Source organism: Dermacentor silvarum, chromosome 8 (assembly GCF_013339745.2).
Source record: "Dermacentor silvarum isolate Dsil-2018 chromosome 8, BIME_Dsil_1.4, whole genome shotgun sequence".
Classification (NCBI taxonomy): domain Eukaryota; kingdom Metazoa; phylum Arthropoda; class Arachnida; order Ixodida; family Ixodidae; genus Dermacentor; species Dermacentor silvarum.
Window position 1 is genome coordinate 39,541,452 of NC_051161.1, and position 24,652 is coordinate 39,566,103.

The 24,652-nt window shown below is 44.4% G+C and overlaps 1 protein-coding gene across 1 annotated transcript in view; it reads right to left on the bottom strand.

The window, feature by feature from the left end:
* The window catches only part of LOC119461064 (SEC14-like protein 2), a 28,000-nt gene extending 3,348 nt beyond the window's left edge, over positions 1-24,652 (bottom strand). The window contains exons 1-11 of the mRNA XM_037722241.2: positions 24,461-24,652; positions 18,033-18,102; positions 14,723-14,766; positions 10,949-11,011; positions 9,495-9,585; positions 7,245-7,339; positions 6,878-6,956; positions 6,017-6,097; positions 5,203-5,289; positions 3,592-3,701; positions 1,709-1,997 (exon numbers count right to left, since the gene is read on the bottom strand). Of these exons, the coding sequence (XP_037578169.1) occupies positions 1,709-1,997; positions 3,592-3,701; positions 5,203-5,289; positions 6,017-6,097; positions 6,878-6,956; positions 7,245-7,339; positions 9,495-9,585; positions 10,949-11,011; positions 14,723-14,766; positions 18,033-18,102; positions 24,461-24,514 (1,063 nt within the window). The 5' untranslated portion in view covers positions 24,515-24,652. The remainder of the gene's footprint in view (positions 1-1,708; positions 1,998-3,591; positions 3,702-5,202; positions 5,290-6,016; positions 6,098-6,877; positions 6,957-7,244; positions 7,340-9,494; positions 9,586-10,948; positions 11,012-14,722; positions 14,767-18,032; positions 18,103-24,460) is intronic.

Sequence of the window (24,652 nt, forward strand, 5' to 3'; positions counted from 1 at the left end):
ACGTTGGGTACCTACGGCGAGGGATAATTATACTGGATTTCTACGTGCGGCAGTGCGTAAAAACGTAATGCCATTCATTCAGGGCAAGTGGCACGGTCAGCAATAACAGAGCGTGCTAGTCAACCTGCTTGGACTTGGTTGACCGCGATGAACGACAACGAACCACGATGCGAACACGAGCTGGCTCGTATTCACAAAACTTCTCGTACGAAGAGACTGACGTTGGACGTCTTTTCGGAGCGTGCTCACGCAACTGGACAATCGACCTTCTACAGACGCAAGGAAATTGGGTTCATGAACTCAGCCGTCATCAACCGAGAAATATACGTGTGCTCTGATGACTTTCCTAAAACGAAAGGACCTGCGAAGGCGCTTAAAAACCGCTTGGGTCTACTACTGTGCGTATGAACTCCCTCGCCTTTTTCTTTTACCCTCTCCTCCCTTCTTTCAGTCCCTCATCCCCTTTCCACAGTGCAGGGTAGCAAACCGGACGGTTGTGTAGTTGTTCCTCTGCACAAGTGGCACACACCCACCGTGCAAGGATTGGCCTAGAATTGGGCGGCTTGCAGAAAGTCGATGAAAGAAGTTCAGAAGAAAAAAAATGTCACAGTTTCGCCCTAAGGGCGAAGCAATGAATGCGATAGCAACACAGCAATGTCATACGAAGTAAGGTGAGCGGCTTTGATAGCAATATGGATTATAGTAAACATGAGCTGATTAAGTAAGCAGGTGTGCTGCGGCGTAAGTAGACCGACATGAAGAGAGACTCGATGACCACGAGAAGGCGCGTGTGAAACGGTGGTGTTGATGAGAAGCGCTTCCCGTGGGCAGCGCGTGCGAAGGGACACACCTGTAGCGCTGCACTGCCGACCCGGGCAGCATTGCATGTATAGCGTGCGTTGGAAAATGTGGTCCGACTATTACTAACTGAATGAACAAGCGTGGTGTGAGCGCGCACAAACAAACATGAATAGATCACACTGAATGACTGCAGACAACGACTGTCAAAACGCTGGCCGCAAGCGCATACCGCAGCGGGCGAAGGTACGTGTGGTCTATCGCTTCAACGGAAACTGAGCGGCGAATGCACAGCGCATAGAAAGGTCAGAGCCGTGTGGAGATAAGAGACGGTGCGGGCGAGCGACGAGCGCGGTTGTTGGCAGAGTAGAAGCGCCCCCCCCCCCCCCCTCCCTCCGACGCTGGCTTCCCGCTTCCTTGCTTGCGCGTGGGAGATTAAGTGCGTTCGCTCTCCGTGATAGCGCGCGTCCCTGCACGCTTCCGCTCGGGCATACGGCGCGCGGCGAAGATTTTATCTATACGGAACCTCACTGCGACGACGACGGCGATGGCGACGCCGACGGCAGAAATCCTGTTGAAGTGTCCATATAATTGCTATCGCAATAAAATGCTAGGGAAACATGCATTCTGCTCGGTGTTCAAAGCGGAACAGTCATTATGCTAAAGGGAATCGAAATATAGATAAATTTAACCTCCCAGCCTTTTCTTGCTTTGTCTCTTTCTATAACGGAAGCGTCGTTCGCGACCGGCCATCGTCGCGTGGTTCGTGTCGTTACCACTCCGATGTCCATCACGAACTGTAAGCGCCTGAGCAGCCGATAAAGAGTAAAGAACAACGTGAGAGAAGTTTTGTAAATACGTGTCCCGATCCCCTGTAACGGAACTTTTCAGAGGAAGTCGAAGTTCGTACATGTTCCGGCCCGCGCGCATGGCCAGCTGCCTTCCTGGGGAATGTGACAGCTTGCGTCAATGCGTCGGAGGGGCAGCAGAGATTCTCCATCGCGCATGCGCAATCCGAAGGCCAGGTCTCCCGCAGCCGTCTGGAAACGCCAGCTGAGCTCCGCTCCCGCACACGACACGTTCACCTCCAACTCCCAGCGGTCCCGCCGACCTATGGTCTGCTTCTTGGCGCCCGGCTCGTCGAACAGGGAGCATGTCGGCCGATCTGGGCCTTCTTCGAACCGACCCCCGTAGTTCACCTGCACACGAGTACCATTAACATGGAAGGAGAAGGCTTAACGTTCACGCGCACGTGTTGCCAGAGAGTACAGTCAATAGCTTCCTCATATCAATGACACCGTAGACGTAGGCTGAGACACGACTGCCCCAACGGTTTAGTCACCCCGGAGACCTACTATTCCAAGCACGGGATCATGGGGATTTGATTCCTCCTGGTCATGGGGATCGCAATTCCGATGCGTGCTGAAGGCAAAAACGCTTGAGTACCGAGCTATAGTCGTCTGTTAAAGACAGGAGATCGAAATGAATCCGTATGCCTCCAATGAAGCGTCTCTCATTGCCTCCGTTATTTCTTTGTCACGTTAAAACCAGTCATAAAACGCAATAACAGCAGTGTATGTTGCTGCTGAATATGAATACGCATTCAACCAACCCGCGCAGCATTTTGATAGAATTTAAAGACAACCTACTTACATGCTGGCGCAAAGGTCTCAGCCGCGACAATTCATGAGCATTCATCGGTTTATTGTCCTTATTTTCATTATTGTTTTAGTAGCATGATGCAATCAATATTTACGATGCCTATTTTGGTATAACATGTGCCTAAAATAAAACCTTATAAATTACTTCCGACAGCTTTTCCTTCCGTACTAAAAAAAATTCCACATATAGCAATATGATCTTCTTTTGGCTAAACACTTCTTCATTATACATCTCCACGAAAAGGCAAAATTGTCTCCAACCTCAGCGTAGCACATAGTTACGAAGCTTAGATGCCTCTGGTGGCGCTTCTCTTGAGTATCTAGGATCATAGTTATGTCTTCATATGACTTGCACGGCGCTGAAGCCTTCGAGCAGTCTCTCTTTCGGCTTCCTGTGCTTTGGTTTATTCAAGTGTATGTCACCAGATATCACTACTCTTGTTGAAGTTTCATCGAATGCGTCCCTAAAAGTCTGTGTGTGTGAGAGTGCGCATGCTGAAATATCTATGTCTGTTGATTTAAGAACTCATAGCCCGCTGGACGTAGTTGTTTCTTACGCTATGAGAATTTAAGTGGGCACTGTGATCTTTTTCCACTTGACAGCCAATAAAATGCTCAAATTGGTCAAATGTTCAGCTAATAGCGCGCGAACCATGTAATAAAACAGGCATTGTAAAAAACAGCTGCTTGTGCTCGAGGGTAAAGTCATATCAACAAGAACAGCAATGTCGACCAAAGCGCGTTGTCGAAACATGGAGAAGTCCATTACATATGTTCTTGACGCGGATAGCTGCTCTTGACATTGCGTGGAAAGCACGAATTCATACCTAGACATGGAGTCTCAAGATCATGTCTTGTTCACAAATTCATGATTGGCCTCCCTACAATTTCGTTAACGAACCCGACGTCAGTAACAGCAGTTGGTACATGTTAGCTTTCAGCGCAAAAAAGTACGAAGGCAAGAACGACAACCGCTCAGTTCGCTTTGCATTCGTTGCTGATGGCTAACAAGTGCAATTTGCACCAGCTTGTCTAACAACGTGTACTATTACTTGTTAATGACACAGCAGGTTCGTTCCGGCATGCACGTGAATCTTACTGGCTTGTGCAGCAAGTAGTCATGAGCACTGACCTTGTGCCTGCAGCGTGGGTCTCCGTCAGGGCCGACCATGTCTCCTCCCCAGTGGGCGGGAAGGGAGGCGGCGCCAACGATGTCCACCAGGCGCTCCTTCCAGGCGTCAGCTGCGATGGAATCCACAAATGTTGTCCACTTTTAAAATGAACATAAACAGTACTATAAAAGCTAGGGAGCTCGTATTTAAATACATGAAACTTTGAAATCGTTTTCCTCGGCAACTACTCCACCGATTTTGATGAGGTTCTGCATTTAAAAGGAAAGGTAGATATCTACTGACTGTGAGAAGCGGATTTCTTATTTATGCCATCAACTTTTTTTACAGAAAATTGCTGAGAAATACGAAATTTCAGAAAATTTTAAAATCAATTTACAACTTTGTTGATTCAGCAGAAAAGAGGCTATCAAAATTCTTTAAACTGCCCTTATAATATATCTAAAGCGGAAAATTTGATCTAATACACACTGCTCTGCACTAATTTGTGAATTGAATTTTTCCAAAACCATTGTAAACATTGCAAACATTTCATGCAAGTTGTAAAGCCATGTATCAGATCTGTCCGCTTTAGATGATCTTGCAGATGCAGTTTACCGAAATGCGATATGTATGTTGTTAGCGCTGAGTTACGGATCTGCAAACTACGTGTTCCAATCTTTTTGAAAGTTAGCAATTTGCGGGAATTCCTAAAAGAAGTTCCAAGCCATAAACCAAAATTCAGTTTTTTCTCTCAAATGTAACAAAGTTTATACAGATCGGCCCAGCTGTTGTCTCCTAAAATACTTCCACTTTTTACGTGTATTTCAATAGAGAAATCGAAGTTGGCCCCAAGCTAATGCTTACTCTTAAAGGTGAACGCCTAACCAGTAACGACACCAATATCGCTGCCACATTTCTGCATCTTTGTTTGAAAACGTCAAGACGCTCTCGCCCTGCCTAAGAATAAGTGTAGGGAGGTGGCCAAGCTGATCTATTTTGACATAACGTTTATTATTACTATTTGTGGTGCCATCCTATCACTCAGTCACAGCAAGTGTTTACAAGGCTAGCAAGACTACGCTTCTTGTTTTGGAAAGACCTGTGTGGATAAGCGCTTATAGCAATACATAGCAATACTTGACTGCCCGACGAAATATATCTGAAAGTAGTCAAAGTGGACCTTGTTGCAAAAGTTCTTACGAAGGATCGAGTCTGTGCGATACCGATTCGTCACCGTTGTTTGGGCACGGTAGGTGAGTATGACGTGGACGAGATCCTTTAGTGAATAAGTGAATTGGTCTTTTGAGTCTATAAGTGCGGTTGGAATATTTAGTAGGAAGCGCCCAGAAGCACATACGACGATCGACATTTCCACTCGTATTTACGTCACTATAGTAAATGACTGACGTCAGTATGAAAGTGGCTGATGGGGCTCCTTAGGCAGACATCTATATTCAAATGTCGGCAGTCCTTCATGATACACATCGGCAGTAAGTGACGACGGAATGACAACACATTCGTCAAACGTTATCACGTAATAGATTTAGTCTGATGCGCAAGTACTACCGTTATTGTAACACCATGATACCGCAGACCAAGGCGGAAACCAGCGTGGATATCGTTATACTCACCCTTTGCGAAGATTTCCACTTTGTTGGTCGTCCTCTCCGTCAAGAAGGGCCGTATCAGCTTCCACATGATGGGGAAAAAGTACGGTGCTGCGTGATGCAGTCTATGAGTTTATCGTATGCAGTGTCGATACCACTAAAATGTTTTCTCATAATGACTCAGTTCTTTGCACGGTTTATAAGCTTTATGGGTGCTCACAAGCTTTGTGCGTCAAAACTACAAAGTGCGCCGAAATTCGAAATGAAAAGAAAATTCGTTGATCATGAGAATTGCACTGACAGTAGCAATTGAGCACGCCTCAAAGGAGAAATGTACACATTTCCAAGCCGGCTATTCAATACGTCAAGAATTGAGCCAATGATCACTGAAGGCACACACAGCGGCGACCTGCTTTTTATTGCAACATGTTTCCTAGGAGAATGGAATCTCTGGCTAACAAGTGAAACCTTTTATAAAGGCGTGGCACATTCATGCGAAAACACCAAACATCCTCACAAAATACGCATTGCAGCTATCGGTCAGCGGCTGGCAGTCAGCACTTATCATTCAGCACAATAGTCACACACCAGGTAGCTACGAAGAGTAATCTGTTTACCGCTAGCTACGGTTTATTTTTACTTAAAACTACTACCTTTTTTTGGTAATCAGCTACTTGCTAAACACCTTTTCACGCAATCAGTGACGTTCATATAGCCGTAGCTCCAAAATCGTGATAGTAGGTATCAAACTGGTCAAAGGATAACAGCGGAAGAGAACAGAGCAAACATGTCCAACGTGAAAAACATGCCCCGTTTCGGCATATGTGTTTACACTCACCGTTTATGATGATACACTTCTCGAGACACTCGGGGAAGTGGTCCTCCATCATTTGCAGCATGTCCGTGATGGTCTTTACGACTGCGCTACCAACGAGCAAATTATCAACACAGGATAGAGTGTCCTATAGAAACCACAAAAAAGTGCGATACAGGATATGTTCCGAGCAAGCTTTTGATGCACATACATATGATAAAAGAGAGCGCTGGAAACTCATTTTGCGAAGTTACTAGTTAGCTCATGTAAATCTGAAATTTAGGAAATTCTCGTGGATTCACGGAGAAGTACAAGAATCTTGTACTCGGGACGCAATCAGAGAGAACTTATCGCAACTTTTGGGGCGGAGGTGTACGGGAATCATTGAAGATAGAGTTAAATATAAGACAATCCGGTAGTATAGCAGGAGGAGCTGCAGCTGCCCTCAGATTGTACGCGATAATCGCCGGCGTCTCACCCTCTCCCAGCCCTCACGTACACGCACAGTCCCGCACATAACCCCCCCCCCCCCCCCCCCCCTTCTAGACACATCCGCGTGCGCGGACACGCTAGCACGTACAGTCAGCCGAAAGTTTACGGACAACGGAACCTCAGAATACAAATTTCCGAGTAATCTGCGACCGTAGCCAGTAAAACGGCAAACTACGTTGTTCGCATATACTACTGCAGGCTGGAAATGAGGATACCAGGCAGCATTGCGAGGCTGGAGACATATTCAGCTTTTTCTCAGATTCCACGGTACGTAATATATTGCAGTCCAGTGTACGTATAGTCCATAAAGGTACGCACGCACAAGCGGCGAAAGAAACGCTGGACTTGAAGTGAAGATTTTACTGGTATCTGGCAACTTCCGCTGCTGCTTACCCTCCCAGCTGTAGACTTGACGTATGCTGAAATTTTCTACGTCAATGACCAGGTAGTGGGTCTCCATTTCTGTTACTGCCTAAAAAAAGAAAGAAAAAGACAGGAAGCAAATAAACTTATGGAGACAAAGCTATGTACTTTAGCTTCCAATAATGTCACGGAGATATATTTATTCACAGTAATAAGATGAGAGAGAGAGTTAAGTAAATGCAGAAAGTTAAATTATGATTCATATGCATATTGAATGATTGTTTTCCTTAGAATCATTGTAAAGTTCTGCCGTTGAACAGGCCCATCACACACAATAATTGCAGAGAGTGTGGTTATTCGTAGTTCGTAGAGAGTTAGGTTATTCGGCTTGGCTCACCTCTTTTGATGCGGATCGCTTCAGTGATTCCGCATATTCCAGCATGTAGATGCAGTGGCGTTGCACGACAGCAGGGGTCAGGAGCGCCACAAATGCTGCACGATACATAAAATGACGTCATAACACGAACAAAGTTGTAATACAGAATTTTTGCCAGCCAAACAAACGCATAGAAGTTCAGCGCTGTATCCTACTTTGTTGTAGCGCGGGCCGAACGACAGAGACACAGAAAGGCACATTAGCCCTTTAACTGACAGCTCAACAATATTGTTGACCTAACAAAAACATCTGCAAAAACTAGACAAATCCAAATATTAACCTGTGTCCTCCATTTTACAGTTATTTATGTACCTGCTCAACAGCGGTATTCAAGAAAATGTCGAGCGTGAGCAGCAGCAGATGTATTGGTCACAAAACCTGAAGGCTTCGTCGTTATCTTCTTAGTGCACGGGGAGGTCATAGTCTCGCCAATGCGAATTTTTAACAGCGTAGCTGTTTAAGCTCGAAGTTCGGCGACAAAAATTCGCAGAAATTCCGCCGAGCTATGATGTCACTGAGTTGCCTAGCAACCACTTGGCACAGCTGCGCCTGGCTTCGCGGAGCTTCGCACAGGTGTCGTGACATCACCGCTCCGACTTCCGCATCGCTTCTCCTAGCCGCGCTGCGCCTAGCTCTGACGTCACTATGCGTCGCCTAGCAACCACCTGGCATGTCTGCGCCCGGCCGCTCCACGCTGCACCGCCGCTCCCCGTACATCACCAAGCTTCCACAGCCGTGTAGGCGGAGAAAAAAAAAGACATGACGTCACGGCGCGCCACTTCGTTCGCGCAGTGACGTGACGCTCCGTGACGCCGTGACTGCGGTACATTGCTTCGTCTCTGCGCCGAGCCCATCGTTTGAGCCGCCTAAAAACATGGGTCGGCCGAAGGAGTACGCAACTCCCGAGGAAGGAGATGCTTGACGGGAAGCTCGTCGCATCGCTACACGTGAACGAATGCAACGGCTGCGATCAAACCCGGAATACCGTGCTGGTGAATCTTCGTCAAAGCGACAAAACTGGGTAAAATCTTGGCATAACATACTAATACATACATAGCAAAAACGTAGCAAAACTTCGTAAACCTTGGTAGACCCCCAGCTACGCTGTTTCTTCAGCCTTGCACCACTAGTGCAAGCTGCCGTCATATTTTTCCCTTTTTTAAGCAAGCTCTTATTTCTTAACTACATCAAGGTACATCCCAAGAACACACATTAACCTTGCCAAAGCAAGTGCCAGAGACCAGTTTTGGACCATACATTTACGTGTAACCACCTGGTCAACAATAATTTTAACCTATTAGCTGTATCTCGCTTTGTTTTTAAAGAAACCACTTAATATTTCAATTGGTATATATTTCAGCAAAGTAAAGAAGAACTAAAGCAATAAAACCATTATAGGTCCATTCTTTCTTATCTTGCCAGTTAAAGGGTTAGACAAGCACAGAACGCTGTGTGTTTGTCTAACGGCCATACGCACAAGCCCATGTAGCTACCCTCAACGACGTGTCTCATTGATACGAATAGGGAAATGAAGTCAAACTATTGACGATACGAGAAATGACGCGCTCTTTCGTTATCATTTTGCTGTCTTATGCGCGTCATTTTGTCTATGCCTTAGACAACCCAGTCCTCAATGCCAGAATTGATGTTGACACCGAGGTTTCCGTTTACGATACATCAACGCCAATAGGTTGTAAACTAGCTTTTTCTGTATTGCAAGCACATCAGGTGCCCCTTTAGGAGCATATAAGTTATATTTGTCAAGTGACTTTTTTGTTGTATAATGGCACAAAATATGACAGAATATACATGCAAGTTCTTTTTGTGTAGTACTGTAATGACAGGAAATACTTACTGCTTACAAACGGGAAAGCAAAGCTGAAGGAGCATATAGCAGTGAAAGAAATAAAGAAAAGATAGAAATAGACTAACTATAATCAAAAGAGGGCACTCGAACAACAACAAAACGGAAATACGTTGGAAGTATAAGTGATATTTTTATTATGTTGCAAGTTATATTTCCATTGTATCATATTTGTATTACGCGTGAGGTAGAAGCTGTCTTTAATGTCACTGCGGGCGTAAAAGTAGAAAAGTGTTAAAGTTGGTATAGTTTAATAATCCGTTTAGCGGATAGGTTTATTCATGTGTATCCCTCCCCAAGCTTGGTACCGTAGCGCTACATTCAATGAGGTCAAGGTCGAGACTCACCTTTCATGTCGATTCCTGATGGAATAATCCACATTGGCCGTCCATCGTTGCACGGGTGAAGTATTGCGCCTGGGAAATTCTCCTTCACCAGCTGCGGTAACGTAAGCACGTTGGTTAACCACACATTAACTAACAGACTTGCATAGCTCAGGGAACAGCCAGTGCCTAGAATTTTTATTACGTTAACAATTATATGGACACTCCAAGCGCACTTCTGCCATAACCGTCGCCGTGATGTTCCGTATAAAGTCCAAGGGCGATAACACCGTCGCCGCGCGCCGTATGCTGTATGTGTGAGTGAAAGCGCGCGAAGGGAGCCGGCGATCGCGGCTCACTCTGGCGCGCGCAAGAGAGGGAAGCTGACAGGAAACGCGCTGTCTTCCGTCGTGCGAAAGGCCGTGGGGAAATGGAAGGGAGGAAGGAAGGAGGGGGGGGGCGACGTTTGACTCCGCCACCAACTGCGTACTTTGCACGGCCGCGCGCGGACGTGCGCGCCTCATCTTGGAAGCAATCTGCAAACGGCTCATCCTGTATGCGTGCGGTGCTCTCGTCGCTCAGTTTGCGTTGAAGCGATACACAGCAGGAAGGCCACTTCGCTCGTTGCTGCCGGCGCGCTTGCTCAGCCAGTGTTCTGACAGCGAGTGTCCGCGTTCATCGAATGCGATGTGTTTATTGTGCTTGACACCATGCTTGTTAATTCAGTTAGTAAGCCAAGTTTAAACGGCCGATAAAACCACTATCTTTACTTCGTAAAGCTGCCTACTAATTTGCTATCGCAACCGATGCTTCGCCTGTCGGGCAAAATTGCGGCTCTTTTTTTTAAGAAAGAAGATTTAACATCCTTTACTTGGAGTTGACGGGCAGTACCATTGTCTCATGGGTCAGGAAAGGAGCATACTGAACATTTCTCGCGCGCTAATTGAAGATTGGATCCTTACAAAAAGAATGAACCCATGGATGATAAGCAAGATGCGGGGTATCACTTCATTTACCCACATTAAATTAAAGCTTCGTTGCCGACAAGTAGCAAATACGTGCCAAAATATAACAGACCATTCACAAAACGCAAGATAAGAATGCACGTACAGCCACAAAGATACATTTTGTAGTTGTATGGAAGAAATATTACCGCTGGTAATAGCACTATAGGTGGCGTAAGTCTCGGTACAAGCATATCCTATCGAGAGACACCAAAAGTTAGCTTGATTACGAGGACAAGCGTAGATTGAACGATCTCGTTTAGGATCAGGAAGTGAAGATCGTGGGTGATTAGTTACAGCTAGCAAGACTGGCTGCACGCTCATGTAAGCGCAAATCACACAAAGAAATTGACAATACGAACGCAAGAACGCTGACAGAAATTCACTAGCTAGCTCACCAAGACCCCCTATAGTAAATTTAGGTACATGGGCCACTACATGCATGGTAACTGTTTGTCATGCCAGAAAACGTACCTCCGGTATCTCGTAGCTGCTAATCATGTCGTCGACGCCATGTTCCTTACGCCATTCGAGGTCCTGTGAGTGAAGAATAACGGCGTAAGGAAACGTAAGGAAACAAAAGAAATGATAAATGACATTTTAACATATATGATACCATGTATACTTAATTCAAGAATTTATCTAAAGATACATATTAACCATCTATCTCTTAAGAGCAAAAGTTTCAACAAAGAACGAAAGAAACCAGAGGGAAAGAGGTTAACCAGTGCGCTGGATAACATCAACATGCCCAAACATGCCATAACGAACATGTATTATACAAAAAAATGAAAAGAAAATGTGCGCAGAAGCTTGATGTTGGGGATATTGTTTCAGACTTGAGACATCGTTAACTAGCGCTAAGAAGACACGGAACGAGAAGCACACAGGGCACAACGCTACACTTCAACTGAACTTCTGCTGCGCTTAAGCATATTTACAGGACTCATGAGATGCGTAGAACCCTGACGCACAGACGAAAATTTCAATTTTTGTTTTCTTTTCCTTCGCTCTTAAACAGAAGCTATCGCAACAAATCAATACGCAGGCTATTTTCCAGGTAGGAACACTGTTCCTTGGTGAGAGCTAGCGACGGGTCGCTTACAAACGTATCACCCACTGTTTTTGTGGTGCAAAATGCTTCAAATATTTCTCTGTCGACCTCTAGAGCCGTCTGAGCAGACGAGTGCGTTGAAACTGAGCGTTGCACGAGCACCTACAGCAATGGTCAGCCAGATGGCTACCATCCACTAAAGCACCGACAACTGCCCTGTGTTCCCTCGAGCAAACGTTCAAACAACGAACCGCTTGTCCAATATAGCACTTGCACAACGCCTCAAGTCTGTAATACGCACCAACTAGTCCAACTTTCTTCTCTAACTGAGATATTTTTCTAAAGCGGAAAGGCCAGTGATATTTTGTGCTTAAGTATTTGAAGCAAATGTGGTACCCAAACGTTAAAGGTGCATTGAACGGTACGTCCTGATAGTGCGTTACACGTTATCAAGTGGCCTACAAAATCTGCTAAAAACTGATTAAGATTTGTCAAAAATTGCATTGCCGCACCAGTTAGGATCTTCTCGAACTTCTTGATGCACGCTTTGAGGAACTGCTAACTGGAATGCCAATGTACTTCGAACTATTTGTCGAGGCCGGATACCTATAAAGTGGAGTTTTATGCCCGTTCCGACTTGGCAGGACAAAAGACCGTAATTAGCCAGGTCAGGCAGGCCGCAGAGGCCAGTGGGGCCCTGGACACTGAGGGGCTCCGACTACCGCTCCTTAAAATATTTTCCGGTCAAATAAAGTTTATATATATATATATATATATATATATATATATATATATATACAAAGAATTCAATCGAGTACAAAATGTCTCGAATCAGCACCCTGGCAGTGCACATAGCGACGGGCTGAACTTGTTGAGCGGTGGCTGTTCGAAGCGATATTACCGAAGGCGTCATGGTCACTTTACGTAATAAACGGCAAAGCTTTTCGCTAATCCCCGATATGGCGGCACCTGTATCGACGAGCGCAAAAGATTTGATGCCATCCACTGACACTTCAATAACGTTAGCGGGGGAGAAGCGAGGACTTCGATTTTCCGACGACGACGCAGTTCGTGCCTCAGGAACTGCGGAAATCAGTTTTCCGCCTCAGTACTGGCGCTGGGCCGACGACGCATAGGTGAGAGAGAGCGGCGGCGAGGGGAAGGCGAGCGACGAGCACCAAAGGGCTGGTACTCCGGAGCTGGTACGTCATCAGCAACGTAGACTTCCGGTGGCGGCTGTTGTGGCATACGAAATGGTCGGAATCCGTAGTTGGGGGCTCGCGTGTTGCCCATGAAGGCCGGGAAACGCCGGCGGCAGAAGCGCGCTACATGTCCCGGGGTGCCGCAGGCGTAGCATATGGGGCGGTTATCAGCAGTGCGCCAAGGATTTGTATCCTGCTGTTGTGCACCGAAGAAGTGAGCCGCCGGCTGCCGAGGCAAAGGCGCAGGAGAGAACAGCGGCGGGCGAGGCGCTGAAGGCGGAGGAGAGAACACCGGTAGGCGAGGAGCCCGTGCAGCCGCCTCAGCATACGTCAGAGGTGCGGCCACGGGAGCCGGCTGAGACGAAGATGGAAGAGCTTCGGTCACTTGCTCTTGAATCATCTGCCGGATCGCTGGAGCCAAAGAGTGAGAAGGCTTCTCCGTGGTCGGCAAAATGGAGAGCTGTCGCGCAACCTCCTCCCGCACAAATTCTTTTATCTGAGTCAGCAAAGTTGTCTGGTTGTCGCCAATAACCAATGCTGCTAGCGAATCTTCCATGGGTGGTGGGCGTCGAGCTAAGATGCGTTGTTTCCGCAGCTCGTCAAAACTTTGGCACAAGTTGATGACGTCAGACACAGTACGCGGATCCTTCGCTAACAACATTTGAAAGGCGTCCTCATCAATGCCTTTCATAATGTGTTTTATCTTGTCCTGTTCAGCCATTGACGAATTCACCCGCCTACACAGGTCAATGACATCTTCGATATAGCTGGTGAACGTTTCACCGTGAAGTTGCGCGCGCCCACGTAGGCGTTGTTCAGCGCGAAGCTTGCGCACAGCGGGACGCCCGAACACTTCTGCAAAACTGGTCTTGAATGCAGTCCATGTGGTGAAATCGTGTTCGTGGTTTCGGAACCAGAGGTTCGCGACGCCGGTAAGGTAAAACAACACGTTATGCAACTTGCTGGCGTCGTCCCACTTATTGTGCCGGCTTACCAGCTCGTACGATGACAACCAATCCTCCATGTCATGATCATCGGTGCCGCTAAAGACGGCAGGATCACGCTGGCGCAACACACCAGAAACGATGACCGCTGGAGGCGGAGGTGTATCTTCCTGGGCGGTGTCGTCAGGCATGGTCGTAGCAGTGGGGAGCGTCCGGCTTCGGAGTTCCAGTTTTCGAGGTTACCCCGCACCTCCACCAAATGAAAGGGGGATTTATTGAGACTCGTCCGAGGGATCGCAAGTAGCTTTGTAGGCACAGTCCTAGCTGTTGGCATCCGTCGCTCGAGCTCGGGTCTCGCGCCGAAGCGATGGCAATGCCCACGGCGCCTACATGCATATTCCCCACTACAATATATATATATATATATATATATATATATATATATATATATATATATATATATAGTTTCTGCTGAAGAAACCTAATTTTACTGCTGCTCTGCTTCAATTTATGGATTGCATCATAGGCCTGGCTTATTTGACACTAAAGGGGCGCTGACGTGATATTTTTTTTTACTATTCATTGTTTGCGTTAAATGAAGGTACTAGAGCTCTAAATTATAGGGAAAAAAAGACTTCCTGACACAGTGTAGTCCTGGGAACCGAAACCAAAACTGGCTATAGAAAAGCTATCATATTAAATTATTTCCGTTGCTCTGAGGCTTGTCGCTACTTTATGTAGGGATTAGAGGCCTAAGAATTTCACCTAACGCGAGAAATGAACAGTCGAAAATATCATGTCATTACCCCTTCAGGCAAATAATGCGTTTAATTAGTGGATCTTCTTAGCTATCTCCACATTGCCATTTCTTAATCACGAAAGTTAAGCCTCTTCAGAAATGCACCTGAAAACAGGGAACAGCACTATCCGTTACAGGCGACCGAAAAAGACCTGGTTGAATTGAAATAAAAGAAAGTGGTACAACTGGATTCAAGCTATCTGTTTGGCAGTGGGTGCCTTTGACATTTGCAGAAAGATTGGTACTCACGTGACGGTACATGCGCTCCGCCTTGGACACATCAAACTCCCGGGCTAGTTGTGTCATGGCATATGCGAGGAAAATACACAAGGAAAAAACACACAGTTCGTATGCTTCTGTGGTTTTGAAATTCAAAGATAAATTAATATATAATTGCATATAATAGCTTGAAATACTTGCTACATGCAGTAGTATGAAGAATAAGCTATCCGTCATCATACATTGCATTTGCAATAATGATTATACCCTACAAATATAGAAATAGTAAGATATTGCTTTGTTGTATTATGTGGTGTCATGTTCTGGATAGGTTATATAAAGGTGAGGTTAGATGGGTTCAAGGTAAACAACTTCTGGATACACCATCATACTTGTGTGTAGGCACAGAAATTAGACAGGTAATTGTTTTGCAGCACAATTGAACGCAGCACAACAGAAAAATTTGAAAATGTAATTCTTTCGAGCTATGAATGATACAATTGCATTGTGTAAAATATAACACGTGCTATTAACTCAAAGTCTGTTATTTCACTTACCAAAACTGACACTCACCAATTTCCAACCAACATGTTTGCTATGATTGGCGAGAGGAATTGTCTTCGGCCGCAGGTATAGTATACCAAAGGATGGAATTTTATGCCGAAGTATTATTAACACAATTATTCACACCGTGTGCGCAGCAGGTAAACTTGAACTAGTAAAAAGAAAGCAAAAATTTCATACAACGCTCGGCGCACCAGCGCGCGCATAGATGCCTCCCACCTAACAAAAGAACAGTGTAACAAAAAACATGAACTTTTTAGCAGGTTATTGAACTTTTGATGGGGGATGCAGCTGTACAGCCATCGCTATAGCAGCCTTACGAGGCTTAGCGAATGTATGGCGCCGACAGTTCATACAAATGGGGCGATGCAACTAATCCATCTGCTCAGACCACAACATGTGGTAGTGTCCTTTTTTTTCTTTCTATTTGTTAGCTCATTCTTTCCGACGCAACAATATTTGTTCATGATAGCCTCAATTCTACGTTACTAGGTTAGTGGTTATATGTTACTATGCCACTGGGCGCATCTATACCGCTTGTGTAGTATGTATGTATGTATGTATGTATGTATGTATGTATGTATGTATGTATGTATGTATGTATGTATGTATGTATGTATGTATGTATGTATGTATGTATGTATGTATGTATGTATGTATGTATGTATGTATGTATGTATGTATGTATGTATGTATGTATGTATGTATGTATGTATGTATGTATGTATGTATTATACCCTGGTTTGTTCCGTTATAGGGCGTTATAGAGCAGAGCAGTTGTTCCGCATTGCACGTAATGACTGTTCCATATAAAATTCCGCTGCTCGTGCACAGCTGCTAATATTGAAGGCAGGTTTTAGGCACAACTTGGCTGCAGTCGGTGCACATCTTGTGGTTACTCATCTTATTTTACAAAAAAGACATCATGCGCGGCATACAATTGCAGCGGTAGTACAATAACGAGACGCATTACTTGTTTAGTGTTGCGAGCTTGCAGGGTGTCGTTGCTATACGTGGAAAACTAAGAGTTATATCAATGCATTTAATAAGATTCCCCTTTTTCATCATAACTATGACATGCTTGAATCAGACGTAGAGGATCAAAAATAATGAAAATTATCGTCGACAATTTCTGCTTTATAGCAGAAATATAGTGATGAATATTTTACAAGTAAACTCTTATCACAGTTAAGTAGAGCTGATTAATCAACAATAATTGATTCCATATGATCAGTAATATAAAAATACCTGAATATTTTTTCATAATTTGTGCTATTCCACCCGGACCTGAGAAGTGTATCTATCGAAGACCTTTGGGCATTAGTACAAACGTCGTTTAATTGAGACTTCGTCGGTCAGTGCATGGGGTAGTTTGGACTTGCGCACTGCTTTCCTGGTCGTCTGCTCGGCAGTTATACAAAGATTAGCCATTGCAGCAGCGAACAATAGTGGCAGGTTAAACGCGCGGCACATTGTCCTGACATGCCCAGTGACGTGAGTTTTCCAAGTAAGCGCTAGATTTCATGCTCCGTCGATCACATTGACCTTGCCTACAATGGACGCGCATCGTTTTAAATGCCGCCTGATTGAAGGCTTTCAAAGAGTATACTGGCGTCACGATGTACTCGCCGAAAGGTAAGCAGTAAGTCGCAAGTCTGGCGCATGATAAAACGCGTTTATTGGTTTCAACTTGATCTTGTTCTAAGTGGAGAATAATTTTTACCCACACAGAGAGAAATTCGTGGTCTAAATTGCAAACAAAACATACGGGGAAGAAGACACAAATACCACAAGCCCTTGTCCAGTGGAAATCGTGGTTGTATGTTTTAGTTGCGTTTTTAAATATGCACAAACTGGCCCGGTTGGACTACCCTTCGACAAATAAAAATGCCTATTCAGACGCTTTGTCTAAAACTACGCTTACATGTACACAGTAAAGTCACGGTGTTGTACCTGCAGTAATGCACAGCAGGAATGCATCTGTTTGCTTGTGATTCAGAAACCCAGAGGTCGAGTCGATGTAAACGCTATCGTGTCGAGCCGAGTGATAGTCGAGGGAAAACCGGTCAACCTGCCTGAAAACGGTGCGTTGACTGGCCCAACCCAAATGGCGAGATGCATGTAAACGCAGTCGTGTCAGGATGGATCAGCTCGACGTGTCACTCGACCTGCTAGCGTCAAGTTCATGTAAAGGAAGCTCAATTAGACAGCTTCTGCCTTTAAGGATATTCACTCCGGATCATCCTTACATAAATTCTAGTACATCTGGTGCGGTGGGTTCCGCTGACCACAGTTTCTAAAATACTCCTAGTCTATACAATAGGTGTTCAGACATTCAGAGAAGAAAGAAAACGTCGGGAATGTTAGCGCGGTTTCTCCTAGGTAGGTAAGCTAAACGGCGGTACGAAGGGAGAGGGAATGAAAGAAGGGAGCGGTGTCCATTGCACGTTCAAAGACCAACAACAGTGCACCATTATTAATACTGTATGTCGTATGCATGGCTATGCTACTAAGGTAGCACACGCAGGAACGTTGACACATAAACACAAGACGAACGCGAACCTTGAGCAAGGGTAATACCATATACACACACCATGCAATGATTCCATGCCAACCAGACACCGTCGAAGCATTTCTGGACATTCAACGATATGACTGGAGTGAGTTGAGGCACGGGAAACGTTCACGAGTTATCGCTACACAGACCGCCTTTCGACAGTGTTGGCGTGATGAAACTCGTGGTGAGAATGTATTTTGCGACGATTCGCCTGCTCACCCCGTAGCCAGCGCAGCAGGAATGCATCCGTGTGCGAGGGCTTCTTCACGTCTGCTACCGCTTCGCGGAGCTGCACAGACAAGACCCCGGATTTATTGGTGGGTTGAACTGTTGACTGATAGATGTAACAGCTTAAACAGTATGGAACTTAAAATGACGGTAAACTTGATAACAAGTATAAGCAGTATTTCAATATTATTGAACAAAGATGACATGCATTGAATTCTGGGGTCTTACGTGCCAAAACCATGCACGATTTGATTATGAGGCACACCGTAGTGGGGGACTCCGGATTACTTTTGACCAGCAGGAGATCTGCAACGTACAACGAATGCACGGGACAAGGGCGTTTTTGCATTTCGTCTCCATCAAAATGCGGCCGCCGCTGTCGGGATTCGATCCCGTGACCACATGCTTAGCAGCACAACACTTGAACCGCTAAGCCACCATATGGCAGCTTTTTTTAAATAATATGAAATGAAACAATGAGAGCGTAAAATTGCTGGCTTGGTTGATACAACAACTTACTTAAAAACACAGACATTTCAGCGTATCATCGTTATTGTGCCATTCAAGGCTTCAGTGAGCGACTAAATAGTATAACTGTGTTCTGAACAAGAGAATGAAGCAGACGCTCTTGAAGCTAACAAGTGACATAGAGAGAGTTGAAATATACGTAAAGGCACGGGTATGTTAATTGCGTAAATAATAAGAAACAATATGATTTTTGCCCCAGTTAGGTTCGTATGTCAACCAATATGTGTAATGTTACTAAATATTTCAATCCATTTGAGTTCATGTCGATCCACGAATGATACTTGTCAGGTTGTTCGACAAGTATTTTTGGCGGCTATCTTATATATTAAAATTTGCTATTTAGCTGACTACTTATCGAAAGACGAACTCAAAAAAAAAAAGAACGAAAGTAAGAAAAGTACGATGGACGGGAACACACAAGAAAAAAAATGCGATGAGCTCGTGTTACCACTTTTGTACCAAGTTCACATATCCGTTAGTGCTAAGCTCACAAAATGGAAGCAGTTTGGCCTGCTTCAATATACACAATTGCGATTATGCAGAATTATGCATAACTGAATAATTCGCTGACTTCACCAGTGAGGTCAAGTTTAATTTATTGTAATTTGCATATTTAACACATGTTTAAAACCACTGTGGGAAACGTTAAGTTGAGAACTCCATGCAACCTTATCTCTGCAACAAACAGCAAGCAGTCGAGCTTGCTCAGAATAACTATAGGTCTCCATCTGCCTTCGGTACCTAAAAGCTGACTATCGATGATAGCCAACAAGATCCCAATACAAAGCGGTGGTGCAACTCATTTGGTATCCTGGATATTAACAAAAGAAGCGAAGTTGATAAAAATGATAACTACGAGTATTTAGCAACTTCTCAAACTTTTTCTTTCTACGCTTCTTGGTATTCTAAAAGCTACGACCAGTAGTACGAAAATCAGAATCAATTTATTCATGTCAGAAGTGAAGTAGGAGTCCCAAGATATGTATATGCAGGAGACCCCGTAGTTAGCAGTTCAATTAAGTCCTCTTGTGCAAGATGAAATAAAAATGATTTAAACATAACAGCACTGACAACAGACGAAACTTGTAATTTTAAATTACTATATAATGTTCTAACATACAAATGATCGAAATACAACATTTGGCTTTGAATAAATTGTTAGCTACGGAAAACTTCAAAGGTACAATTTTGAATAACCGAAATAACCCCAACGCAATATGGCAGGAAAATGAAAATTAAAACGCGATGCATTAAGCGTATTACACACTAACAGGAAATACAATGGTAAAGAAAGTTAGAAGTTGTTTGGACAAACTATAAGAAAACTGAGTTATATTGGAAATCTGTGAGCTTTCTACAATTCTAGGGGCAACGGTACTGTGTTCCAGAGTAATAAGGCTGAAAAATATACCGACTGTGTGCCGTAGTTCGTACGAAACTGCGGTATAACAAAGTTCATACTCTCTGCAAATCTTGTATTGTTAGTATTAAATAGAAATGTTCTTGGCATGATGGCTGCGGGACACTATCGTTTGATGCCACAAAATGACGTGCCAGGGTAAGTAAAAAGATCGGTTGCACTCAGCGTATTATCTGCCAGTAATAACTGATTCGCGCTCGCGACACACGAGGAAAATAATCAAAACTAAACAGAAGACAGAGTATATCTAGATATTCCGCTAGATTCAGATGAAAAACTCGTTGCGCATCATCGATGACTGCAATTTTCGTTTCGAGCGGGTGAAAAACGGCGTTTGCTGGATTACTTCTAATCCAATGGCGCACGTTTCAGCTTAGCTGGATGTAAGAAGTCCGTGTGCTGGTCCCAAAGCTTCCGCCACTATCACTTAGCCGCAAATCCAAAGCACTAAATGACGTGGCAGCTTTGCCTGAAGACCCAAGAAACTTTCCTCTTGCCGCCTGACGGCAATGTCATATGCAACTGCCCTGCAAAGCTTCCTTAGAAGCCCACTTTGAACAGCGGGCGCTTCATGTTCCAATACTTATATTCACTAAGTTCAGAAGCTCGTTATCAGTGGCTGGCCATGGCAGCCAATCCTAGATCTTTCAAAACGCAAAATAGTACTTTCGCCTTCAGGAAATACACCATGCATTAGTAAGTGCATCTGGAACAACCTTGAAGGCATACTTCTTAACGATACGAGGAGATTGCGTACGTTATGCTGTAGAAATAGCAGACTTGTATCTGTCCTATGAAGATTCTACTCAAAGTGCTGTAATTTAAAGAATTTTGAGACCATTTTCGTATTTCACCATTGCTCTTGCGAAACAGTACCGAATACATTAACTTAGATACATATTGATAGTATTTTGGTTTCTTCTTAAGGATATTTTGCAAGGAACTTAAACCGACGTTAACAGGCTGCCGGTGCAGAGATGCACTTCCGTCTTAAGTACTTGATTCATGAGTAGCATTTCAAGAGCCATTATCGTGACGGCTGTCAACACGACCAAATGTCACAGTGTATATATGTGAACAGATTGCGCTAGACTGCATGTAGCCCGAATAAAGAAACTAACGTTCATCTGTTGAAAATCACGTTGGCATGCCTGGAAGGGCAGAATAAACTCGTACTATGAAGCGCTTGAGACACTTGGCGCGCTAGGCGGGTTGCATAGCAACAACTTACAAAACGTGAGCGCGCGTGTAGATGACGATGACGAAAGAACTTACGGGACGCGATCGTTCCAAAAATTACGCTCTGATATGCTAAGTTTCCTCTCGATTACGATCTCAATTAGAACACTTACAAAACCGTCTGCGTCTTGGCCAATCCCCCGCAGTCGCTATGCGCCATTCTTTGGGAACGAAAAGAAATTCGCTGCGCGTCTCTCGTACTTTTGCGCTGTGACGCGTTTCTACAAGGTCAAGCACGTCGTATCTAGTGATAAAACTAATTTTAATGCTGACAAAAAAAATGATTTCTGTACAAGGTACACCATGGTGCCTGAGGAGCGCGTTCGTCACTGCCATCTGCAGCCCGTGTTTTTTCGCACTGTGAAAGCTATCGCTTACAAAAACAAACCCCAAGGTTGGGTCTGCCGGAATTTTTTGCCTTCCGCAACTCTCCGGTGTGCAACAGTGAAAGAATTTCCTTCCGAGGCCGAAAGAAAGCTTTTTGGCAATTGGGCATCACGCTTTGTTTTAGACTCAGAATTTCAGAATCAGAATTAAGGTTCAGTCATATTACAGGTATCCAGGTCCCATTGTCAAAGATCGGGACCTCCTGGGAGAAAAACAATTATGATAGTTAACAACCAACAGTAGTACATCAATGAGGTAGTACACAGGAAAAAAAAAAGAACGTTAAAGAATAACAAGGTTAAGAGCAACAAAATGAAGCGCTTCAATTATTCAAAACTTTGTTTTGGTTGCGCAATGTCTTGTATATCTGAAGTATCCGGAAAGCAACAAAATACGTTTCTATGTATACTTGTACTGCAGGTACGTTCGAAATTTGGGTATTTAGTACTCAACTGAGTAAACTATTTGCCGTATATATTTAGTATCTTACTTGAGACACTTTAAGTATATTGTATATGTCTGAGAACCAGTCAAATGATCATCACGATACGAGTTAGTGAAACATTTAGCAACCATTTGAGCATGCTTCTCACGAGGCAAGCTGCTCCTTCCCTACCGAAGCGTGGCTTTGCCATACCGACACGTTTTTTTTTTTTTTTTTTTCGTTGTCTCCTTCGAGTTGGTGAGTTACCGGCCAAATTTAATTTGTTGCTCTAACATCAAAATAGTTTGGTAACTTCATTCCCTGCTTTCAATTAAATTATAATTCCACGCAGAGATGTCCTCGTCTCCACGTGTCGTAAAAAAAAAAGAGGAGCAACATACCACTCGCAGCGAAGGCTGCACGTACGTGCATAATATATGCAGTGCTAGAGGAAAAATATGACAACGCCTTAGGTCTTGCTTTGCACTAAGTCCTCCAGCTGATGTCACTGAATGGTAAAGTCACATAATGGTGCGAATAGTGCCGTATACAGTGAGGGAAAATCACTTCAAGGAACCTTAAGTGCCATTACAAAATATTTTGCTGAAGCAAAGGCTTGCGACTAGTACGTGACAAACGTGATCAAAATAGACGTTGCAATACTTTGTTGTTGTTTCGCGATAATTTGTTCAAACGATGTTGGATCCAGTGACCTATTACTGTTCTTTTTTTTTTATTGACGTGAAAAATAAAGCGGAGTTGACATCAAGAGGTCGCGCCAGCTACTCATTTTCACATCGAAATACATGACAAGTCACCCACATAACAAAAGTAAAACAAAAGTGATAAAGTGACATTATAATAAATTCTCAAATCACAAAGTACCACTACAAATAAAAACAGCGAAAGCGTCACAAACACTACAGAAGTTAGCTACACTACAGTTGCACAGCACGTCACAGGAGAGACAAATCGGGAATTATTAATTTCTGAACTAAACTGCATAAAGTGTCATACATACATTCGTCATTTGAACCTGGAAAAATTTGCATGCGTTTATTATTCTAATGTTTATCCCCCCTCCCCCCCTCCCCCCCAACACTATTACTAATCTCTAAAAACTCTGCAATGTCAACAAGTGTTCGCTTCTGAAGATTAGCTGTTCGCCGTGGCCTCGTGCGAGAAGTGCTTTTTTTGCCTGTATGTGGGCGCTAACAATAAGCTACAAAAGCGTTAACAGTGTTAATGAAAGCCATTAATAGGGTTTATTCGCCAAAAATCACAATTTGGGGCTCCGATGCCGCAGAAACCACTTACCGACAATTTAGACTCCCTAGCGTATTTTAACGTTGTCTTTAATCAACGTACAAGGATGTGTCTGCATTCCGCACAAACACAAATATGGCAACCGTGACCGGAAATTGAACAAGTGACTTTTTATAGGCTCCAAAACAACATAGTCATTGCCGTGGTGTCCGAGTGGCTACGGCTACAGTGGCTATATATATATAGCGATTAAGCTGTTCTTCGTGATTGTTGATCCTAATTAAAAAATAAAAAAGAGCCTGTGCGCGTCCATGTGCAACGTGCGCGTTTGCATGCATTCGCGCAAGCGCGGGAGAAATGTGGCATTGTGCCAATCTGAGCGCAATACAAAAATGCCCGTTCACGAGAAGCTTTAAGCTCACTAAAAGAAACTGCTTGGTAGTGAGAACCCTAGTCGAATCTGTATTAAGAAAATTACCCCTACAATTTCGCAATCGCGCAAGCTTTACGTGTGGAGAGCAACAAACAAGAAATCACCATATTCATCACCAAATCCCCCTGTTATGAAGTTCTCTCTCTCTCTCACACACACACACACACACACACACACACACACACACACACACACACACACACACACACACACACACACACACACACACACACGCACGCACGCACACACGCACGCACGCACACACACACACACACACACACACACACACACACACACACACACACACACACACACAAAAGAAAACTTTCTACACCCCCGCTGAATCACTGAATCTCGCAAAGAACCGGTTTTGCATCGACCAGTGTAGTTAAAGCTCCGACGAAAAACGCCGATCGTATAATTTTCTTATCAACGCGCTTTAGTCAAGTTGTGCTCCAACTGAAGGATGTATACGACGAAACTGAAGTTAGCAAGAGCGTTATTCAACATTCTTAAGGTGTTTATCCTTACCACCACTTCAGTTTTACCCATACAGATTGGCGCTCCTTCTCTCACTTTTCTTCTCTTTTTACTTCCCTCTGCTCCATGTAGGGCAGCAAACTGAATTGTCTGGTCTAGTTAACGTGTCTACCTTTCTCTTTACATTCGTATATATATATATATATATATGCAAAGCTTGACTTGTCAATGTTCAGTCCTACCTTGTCGAGAGCAGCCTGCTGGCGTGCGCTCAAGTCGCCCAGGTATCCGCTCATCGTATCGCTCCAGCTGTTGCGAGTCCGCGCTCCCCGGCGGCGGTCGATCGACTGACTGCGAGCGCGCGTTGGCTTCGGCGCTCAACTATTGTCAAGGCTGTGGCGCGTCCTTTCCGCGTGCGCTGCTGACGGAACAGC